This window comes from Nerophis lumbriciformis, linkage group LG38, assembly GCF_033978685.3.
Source record: "Nerophis lumbriciformis linkage group LG38, RoL_Nlum_v2.1, whole genome shotgun sequence".
Taxonomy (NCBI): Eukaryota; Metazoa; Chordata; class Actinopteri; order Syngnathiformes; family Syngnathidae; genus Nerophis; species Nerophis lumbriciformis.
The window spans coordinates 23,028,704-23,037,736 of record NC_084585.2 but is presented as its reverse complement, the minus strand read 5'-3'; the positions used below and the strand labels follow the sequence as shown (position 1 = coordinate 23,037,736).

General features: G+C 40.7%; 1 protein-coding gene across 1 annotated transcript in view; it reads right to left on the bottom strand.

Moving 5' to 3' along the window:
- Positions 1-868: 868 nt before the first annotated feature.
- Positions 869-9,033, bottom strand: part of tex264a (testis expressed 264, ER-phagy receptor a) — a 266,859-nt gene continuing 258,694 nt past the window's right edge. Inside the window, exon 4 of the mRNA XM_061932238.2 lies at positions 869-2,089. Coding sequence (XP_061788222.1) covers positions 1,731-2,089 — 359 coding nt within the window. The 3' untranslated portion in view covers positions 869-1,730. The remainder of the gene's footprint in view (positions 2,090-9,033) is intronic.

Here is a 9,033-nt window from a genome sequence, read left to right as displayed (position 1 = left end):
GGCACAGCGGTGGAGATAGTAAGCAGCACCAAGTTCCTGGGGGTGCAGATAACTGACTATATGACCTGGTCCCTACACACCGGAGCTCTTTTAAAAAGAGCTCAGCAGCGCATGCACTTTTTGCGTAGGATGAAAAGAGCACAGCTCCCTCCCCCCATTCTCACCACATTCTACAGAGGCACTATAGAGAGCCTGCTGACCAACAACATCTCTGTCTGGAATGGAGCCTGCAGTGCCTCAGACTGGAAGTCTCTCCAGAGAGGAGTGAGGACGGCGGAAAAGATCATCAAGACTCCTCTTCCTTCTTATCCAGGAGATCGCAAAAAGCCGCTGCCTGACCAGGGCTCAGAAAATCTGCAAAGACTCGTCCCACCCCCACCAAGGACTGTTTTCACTGCTGGACTCTAGAAAGAGGTTCCGCAGCCTCCGAAGCAGAACCTCCAGGTTCTGTAACAGCTTCTTCCCTCAGGCCGTAAGACTCTTGAACGCGTCATAATTAAATTGTCCCCTCAACTCCCCCCAAAATGGATTAACTCGCTGGAATAAAAAAGACAACATAACATACATCCATAAACGTGGACGCATGTGAAAAACTGCAATATATGTATCTGTACAGTAATCTATTTATTTATTTATATATATTTATTTATTTATATATATATATATGTATATATTATTTATATATATATATATTTATTTATTTATATATGCACCTTATTGCTTTTTTATCCTGCACTACCATGAGCTTATGTAACGAAATTTCGTTCTTATCTGTGCTGTAAAGTTAAAATTTGAATGACAATAAAAAGGAAGTCTAAGTCTAAGTCTAAGTCTTAATGCCCCATTATTTGAAAAGCACTCTTCAAAAGAAGATTTGAAATACTTTATTACAACAGACGCTCACAACAATGTGCTGTACATTGTTTCCAAGGTGTCAAGACGGGGCTTTAGGACCAAAAAATTAAATTCATGTGACATCAATACGAGAGCTGTTTTTTTTTTTTAACAATTTAATCAATGTCACCATTAGGTGGTAGTGAATACATTGGTAAAAAAAATATTCATAAAAATACAATTATTTTACACACCAATGATTCACTGAAGTTGAATTCAAATAGATGTATTAACGTTACCTCGCTTACATGCAATCCTTCGAGAGCTGTGTAAGTTTGAGGATTATAGTACTACAAAATGGACGTGCATGCAGGCAGGCTCTTCTGATGGCAGTGCGTCAAAGAAAAGTGAAAATAAAAAATTGGATTAGGAAAAGATAGGGTTGAATAAAGATTGTATCTTTGAACATGTGAGAGGCTCCTGGTGATGACTAAGCGACATATTGATCTCATTATTGGGATGTCCTCCAATTTTTTCTCTCTGGTATTACTGACTTGTTTGATATTTGTATTTGAAAAGTCATTTTGCGTACACCGCGAGTCACTTACTTCATTGTTAATGTAATAATTTAGGTGTAAACATTACATAGGAACACAACTCATAATCCTAAATAGTGCTATTTATATTGAATAGAACAAGTAAACAAAGATTGTCTTTTTAGTGGCAGCTCTTGTATTGGATGTCATCAGATTGTTGCTAATGTTGGGACTTGGCTTCAGGTAAATATTAATAAAAGTGGAGAGAATTAAAAGATAGCGGCTCCACAGCCAAGATTACGTGACAGATAACCGACGACAAGCAAGACTCTTTACTTAACATCCCTTATCGCCGCATCATTACTCCTCGCCGTCGTCTCCCAAAGGTTCCTTCTTGTTTTCCAAAAGTCCATCATCTTCTCGGTCTCCAGCCTGAGGCACCTCCTCCTCCGCATCCTTGTCCTCCTCCTCTCTCCCTTCCTCGCCTTCCTGAGCCACGTCCAGCTCCTCGAAGGACGAGCCGCTGCCCAGCGACACGTCCGAGCCCGGCTCGCTTCCGTCTCTCGTGGGCTTGGCGTCTCCGTGCTCCGCGTCCATCACGTCCCTCAGGGGCAGGGACGAGGCCAAAGAGGCAGCTGTGGACGCCGCCAAGGAGGTCTCTCGGCTGTCCCAGGGCACGCTCCCGCTTCCTGAGCTCACGTCGCTGTGAGAGTCGGCACCTGTGGCGACCAAATGTTACAAGAAGTTAGTCAGAAACAAATTGAAACAACAGTGAGGACCCTGCATTAGGGGCAGTGCCCCACCACATTTAGCAGATGGCGCTGTCTGGGGTTGCATACAGAAACCGGTCTTCTCATAGACATGTGTGTGCTTTAAAGTAACAGTCGAGTTGAAAAACAAGTTGCCTCTTTATTGAAGCTATTATCATACACAAAACCCAAAACCAGTGAAGTTGGCATGTTTTGTAATTAAAAACAGAATACAATGATTTGCAAATTCTTTTCAACCTACGTTCAAACTGGTAAACTTTGTTATTTTTAGAAAATATTAGCTCATTTGGAATTTGATGCCTGCAACGTGTTTTAAAAAAGCTGGCACAAGTGGCAAACAAGACTGAGAAAGTTGAGGAATGCTCATAAAACACTTTTTTGGAACATCCCACAGGTGAACAAGCTAATTGGGAACAGGTGGGTGCCATGATTGGGTATAAAAGCAGCTTCCATGAAATGCTCAGTCATTCACAAACAAGGATGGGGCGACGGTCAAATTGTCAAACAGTTTAAGAACAACATTTCTTAACCCGCTATTGCATGGAATTTAGGGATTTCACCATCTACGGTCCGTAATAAAGTTAAGTTAAAGTTTAAGTTAAAGTACCAATGATTGTCACACACACTAGGTGTGGTGAAATTTGTCCTCTGCATTTGACCCATTCCCTTGTTTTCCTCTGGGAGGTGAGGGGAGCAGTGGGCAGCAGCTGTGGCCGCGCCCGGGAATAATTTTTGGTGATTTAACGCCCAATTCCAACCCTTGATGTTGAGTGCCAAACAGGAAGGTAATGGGTCCCATTTTTATAGTCTTTGGTATGACTCGGCCGGGGTTTGAACTCACAACCTACTGATCTCAGTGCGGACACTCTAACCACTAGGCCACTGAGCAGTAATATCATCAAAAGGTTCAGAGAATCTGGAGAAATTACTGCACGTAAGCAGCAAGGCTGTGACCTTCGATCTCTCAGGCGGTATTGCATCAAAAAGCGACATCAGTGTGTTAAGGATATCACCACATGGGCTCAGGAACACTTCAGAAAACCACTGTCAATAACTACAGTTGGTGGCTACATCTGTAAGTGCAAATTAAAACTCTACTATGCAAAGCGAAAGCCATTTTTCAACAAAACCCAGAAATGCTGCTGGCTTTGCTGGGCCCAAGCTCATCTAAGATGGACTGATGCAAAGTGGAAAAGTGTTCTGTGGTCTGATGAGTACACATTTCAAATTGTTTTTGAATATGTTGCTGCCACTAAATTCTAATGATTATTTGAAAAAAAAAATAGTTTCTCAGTTCCAACATTAAAATGTCTTGTCTTTGCAGTCTATTCAATTGAATGTAGGTTGAAAAGGATTTGCAAATCATTGTATTCTGTTTTTATTTACGAACTACACAAAGTGCCAACTTCACTGGTTTTGGGTTTTGTATGACACCGAAAGACTTGCAAAGTTTACGAGTAAATAGATATGATCAAAATAGTATTCCCGAGCCATTTTAAGAGATAATGAGCGATGGATAGAGGTAGGATTGGCAGATCCTTTTCCCACCAACAACAATGCAAATCATGCAGACTTTGTGGGAGCCAATAGCAATTACTTTGGGACAAATGGTGATCCATAACCTTATATTTTTGATCATCAATATAAGGAGAGTGAGCGACAGGTTTTAGAAGCGTTGCTAAACAGATCCAGCTTACCAGTATTGCTAAATGCTAAACAAGAAATACAAACTACAAACATAATAAAATAATCGCTTACTGTTCAATGTCTGCTCTCACTGCGATGACGACTGATTGGATGTCCATACCTTCCCGTTTACATGAAGAATTCATTTTAATCCACAACGAAAGGTTAAAAAAGTTGCTGCTGACACTGTCTTCTGTTTTAGTGTGTTTGTCCCTAATCCCCGGGTTTAAATTGAATGTCACAAATGAACAACTTCTAGATTCATGGCTAAATCCTCCTATTATCCAGATGAGAGGCATTATTTATAATCTAGAATCACTTTGACAAGCCGAGACACAATGCAGCAGTAGCAGAAACGGCAGAGGCAGGACATCAATGCTGCAGTGCTGTCTTAGCTTCGTATTGTTCTTTACAGTTTTACGGCAGTTTGCAACCATATATGCAGCATTACCGCCATCTTCAGTTTCATTTTATAATTACATTAAAGTCTCTTTTTGAGTCCAATGCAGCATAAACTATAGTTAGTTATCGTCATCAATGCTAAAAATACTTTGTGTTAGCGCTTATAATGACAACATTACTAATATTTGGTTAATATTCAGGTCACGAAATGTAAATAGAGTATTGTTTGCAGGTTTTGGATGGATATTTAGAGAGTTTTGTGAGCAGAATAGAGAGCCCCCATAAACTCCATTGTTAGCTGATTTTGTATGTATTTATTTATTTATAAATAAATGATAATGATAAATGGGTTATACTTGTATAGCGCTTTTCTACCTTCAAGGTACTCAAAGCGCTTTTGACAGTATTTCCACATTCATCCATTCACACACACATTCACACACTGATGGCGGGAGCTGCCATGCAAGGCGCTAACCAGCAGCCATCAGGAGCAAGGGGTGAAGTGTCTTGCCCAAGGACACAACGGACGTGACTAGGATGATAGAAGGTAGGGATTGAACCCCAGTAACCAGCAACCCTCCGATTGCTGGCACGGCCACTCTACCAACTTCGCCACGCCGTCCCTATTTATGACTTAGAATGCATTAAAAAAAAAAAACATGTGTACATGTCTTATATAGGGATTGTGAATGATAGACAGCATATCTTTCTAATGTTTGTGTGGTTCCAGTATCACTGATCTGATAACATGGTCAGAGTGCGAAAGCATTCCTCCAGTGACATCAATCTCCGAAAATAGCCGCATGTATTTGGAACAAAATATTAAAAATGGCTGACTGAATGTGTGGCATTTTGTGATGTTTAAATGGTATTCTCACATACTTTGCGAATCGTAAGTACAATTGGATATGAAACCCAATCAAGCAAATAAAGTCAACTTGTTTTTCCACTCTACTGGTACTTAAATGCAACTGGAAACGTGTGGGGTGACCTGAAGGGGGTGCTGTGTCCAACATTATTACACATTTGGAACACATTTCTAAGGAATAATATGCAAATAATAAGAAAAACAAATAAAGCAAAAGTGAGCTAATATCCTCCTGAGAACCAGTGTCTTCTGCAGTGGATGTTTGTTTATGCTCTATTACTTTTGTCAGGATTACACATTTCAGAAAAAATGGCGCCGTATTGCAACACACAAATGTCCACTGCAGTGGATGCTGGCGCTCAGGAGGATATACAAAAATAAAAAAAACAATTTTGGTCAATCAGATTTCATAATCTAATAATTTTAAGATATTTAACACTCATTTTAGTTTCATTGAATATTTCAATTTTGAAATGGGAGTTATTTTAAATCACATTTTTAAATTGTAATTTAAATGTTAAATTTTAAAATGGCTGCTCAACAGTCAATAATTCAACAGTTAAGAATAATTTACATTTTAAAATGTACATTATATAATTCCAATGTTGGAATTTACATTTTAAAATTACATTTTGAAAATTTTAATTTGAAGACAATTAACCTCGTAATTCCTTGTCTTTCATTTGCTAATGTGCATCTTTCTGCCTCCGTCTGTGAGTGACAAGAAGAAAATCTCTGAGTTGTTTGCCCTCTATTGGTGGAATAAACCTCCAGAACACAAATATAAGATGCCTCGTCTATTTTTTCTAAAGGGAAACAATACCTTTTATTCTCCAGAGTACCAGCGTCCTCTGCAGTGGACATTTTATTTTGGTCCATTTCTTTAGTCAAAATTACTAATTCTGAAAAGAGAAACCTTTTATGCAAAACACAAATGTCCACTGCAGTGGACACTGGTTCTCAGGCAAATATAAGACTGTCACAGCACCAGGTTGTGCCCAATTTTTAATTTGTGAGTATTTTCCTGTGTTTAGGGCTTTAGTTCCTGTCCCGTGCTTTTATTTTGGTGGCGGTTCCTGTTTTGTTGGAGGTTTTCTGTAGCTGCTTAAACACTCGTCCCCGGATAATTTTCCCCGCACCTGTTTTTTGTTGGTCGTTAGGACTATCTAAGTTGAGCTTAGAACACCATTCTTGGTTGAGTATTTTGATTATTCTCTTCATACTGAGGTCAAGTACGGATGTACTTTGTGGATGCTGTCTGCTCCACATTCTTTGTGAGTTCTTTGCTGATGCATTTTGTTTTTGTATCCTTTATAGTCTGTCAAGTTTAGTCTTTTACCGTGCATAGCTTCCCTTATGCTTTTAGAACACTTCTTAGTTCTCGCCTTTTGTTTGTTAAGTTATTAATACTTTTTTCACCTGTACGCTGCCACCTCCACAGTCTGCATTAAAATCACAACAACCTTCGCCGTCTCACACGACGCGCCGCCTGACACAATGTCCCGGCCACAAGATTTCACAGACGATTACACCGACGAGGGATATGAGAGAATTTTTTGGGCTGAAAACGAGGCAGAAACTTAGCAGTACCCCCTGAGGTACTAGAGACATTTATGTAGGGGCCAGATGGCGGTCTGGTCCCTATAGACTATTTTTGGCCGAGTGCCGAGCCTGCGTTTCATAAAAGGACTATGGGTGAATATGGCAACCCAAACGGCAATGTGACAGAACTTTTCATGTCCTGGGCTGCAAGCCAGTGCAGTCCAGGCATATCAGGGCCAGCCGAACCCGAGTCACCAGCACCTCGAATGCGCAGGAGAGCATGTCAGCGGTGGGGGTGCTGAGACATGCCCCCACAAGGTGATGTGCTTTGAATAGACTTTTCCTCACCCTCCGATTTCCCCAGAGTCCACCTACCCTGGGCTTCTTTTCCCGCTAAAGTCAAGGGTCAAAAGCTCCTCCCTCCAACCAGTGACAGCCTCTGGTATCCGCCTCCTGAGTAGGGGGCTAGGGCTGGTAGCTGTGTCACTGTTGAGGCACAACTATGTCCACCAAGACCGCCAACTCTTGCCCTTTGTCCAGTGAGACCTACGCTACCAGCTAACCGTGTATTGAGGCCGCCACCTCCAGAGCTCCGCCCAGCCCGGCCACCGCCTCCAGCACTCCGCCCAGCCCAGCTGCCGCCACCCGAATCTCCAGTGGGTCTTCCGCTGGCGCCACCCTCAACTCCAGCGGGTCTGCCACAGGCGCCGCCATCCTCTCCAGACAATTAACATAATAATCCTCTTAACTTGCATATTTCATATTTCTGCCTGTAGTGCATGTGTGTGTGTGCAAGGGAGAAAAGCCTTGAGTCGCTCGGGTCAAAGTCGTTTGGCATCTCTTGTTGGTATGTTTAAACCTTGAGACAAAAAATATATAAGACACCTGGTCTTTTTTGGGGAAACAATGCATTTTATAATCCCTAGAACCAGCATCCTTTACAGTGGACGTTTGTTTTTTGTTTGTTTTCTTTCTTCAGAACTACATTTGATGTATAGGTGGAGGATACACTTGTACGTCAAAGTATAATATTTAATTCTTAAAGAGGTTCCATGCAGTGTCAGCAAGATTAAGAAGGATGAGTGCATGTGCACAAGAGTCTAATGTCAGATGGCTGCTGTAACATGAGAGCACTTCAAAAAGCGTCACCATGACAACAAATGTGTGTTTCTTCTGTTTCTACTTGAGGAAGCGTGTCTTTCGTCAGAGCCCGCATATGTTGAAGTCACCATGAACATCGTGCATTGGCATAATTGATGAAGATTTCCATGGTCGCTGCGTGATAAGCTTGCTAATGCTGTCAGACCCAACCAGCTTCTGATTGGCCTTTTGATCTGTGAACTGCTGCAACTCTTCTTGCTTTTTATGCTCTTTACTTGATGCTATTCTTGCCTCAGCGATACGACAATGGCAAAAAACAGTGTTAGAGAGATGTCATGTGAGAAAAAAATCAAGTTAACAACACACACACACACACACACACACACACACACACACACACACACACACACACACAAACACACACACACACACACATAAACACACATCACACTTCCCTCCCACACAGCTCACACTCAGCCTGGGACTTTTCTACACTATCAAAAATAAAAAAATAAATCAATTATTCATGCACTCTTGTTTTTCTTTTTTCACTGCAACTTCTTTGATAAGGATAATATGTTGCGCAATACCTAGGATTTGTCTCTTTTAATTCAGTTAGCCACTATTATGCTTATAAATGCTTAATTTAGGTTAAAAAATGCATATTTTTGACTATGAATAGGCCACAGTCAAACACGAAATGGCAAGGAATCGTAATACAATTTTTTTATAATTATATTTTTGAAAAATCACAATACAGTGAAGCTGTAGACTGGCGATTAATGACTTTACAGTTTTCGTACTTTTAATTTTGACATAATACATTAACACACTGGGTTTAAAATCCTACAATCCAAGATGGAAAAATTTAGCTTTTTTTTTACTGTAGAATATTTAAAGCTGCCATATGTAGAAATGTAATGTCAAGTCATTATTAAATTGCCTTGATATGTCAAAAGGCATTAATAAATCATGTTCTTTTCGAATACCTCTATAACTGATAACAGTAGTTCAGCCGGGATATGCTCAATTTAAAATTAAATTTACAGCCCAGAAATCTCGTTATTGTTTTCATTTCGATTCCCCGCCCTCCACCGTTTGACCAATTAGAAAGTCCGTGAGTGTGTCACATCCAGGTTGCCAGTTACGCACCGCCACCTTCATCTAGCTACTGCCACTGGTAAAGTTACTAAACATGTCAGACCTTAGTAAATCTAAAAGGTGTCGTTACGATTCTCAACTTATTCATGACAAAGCCAGGAACAAAACAAGGATTTGTATTAGGAATGCCTGT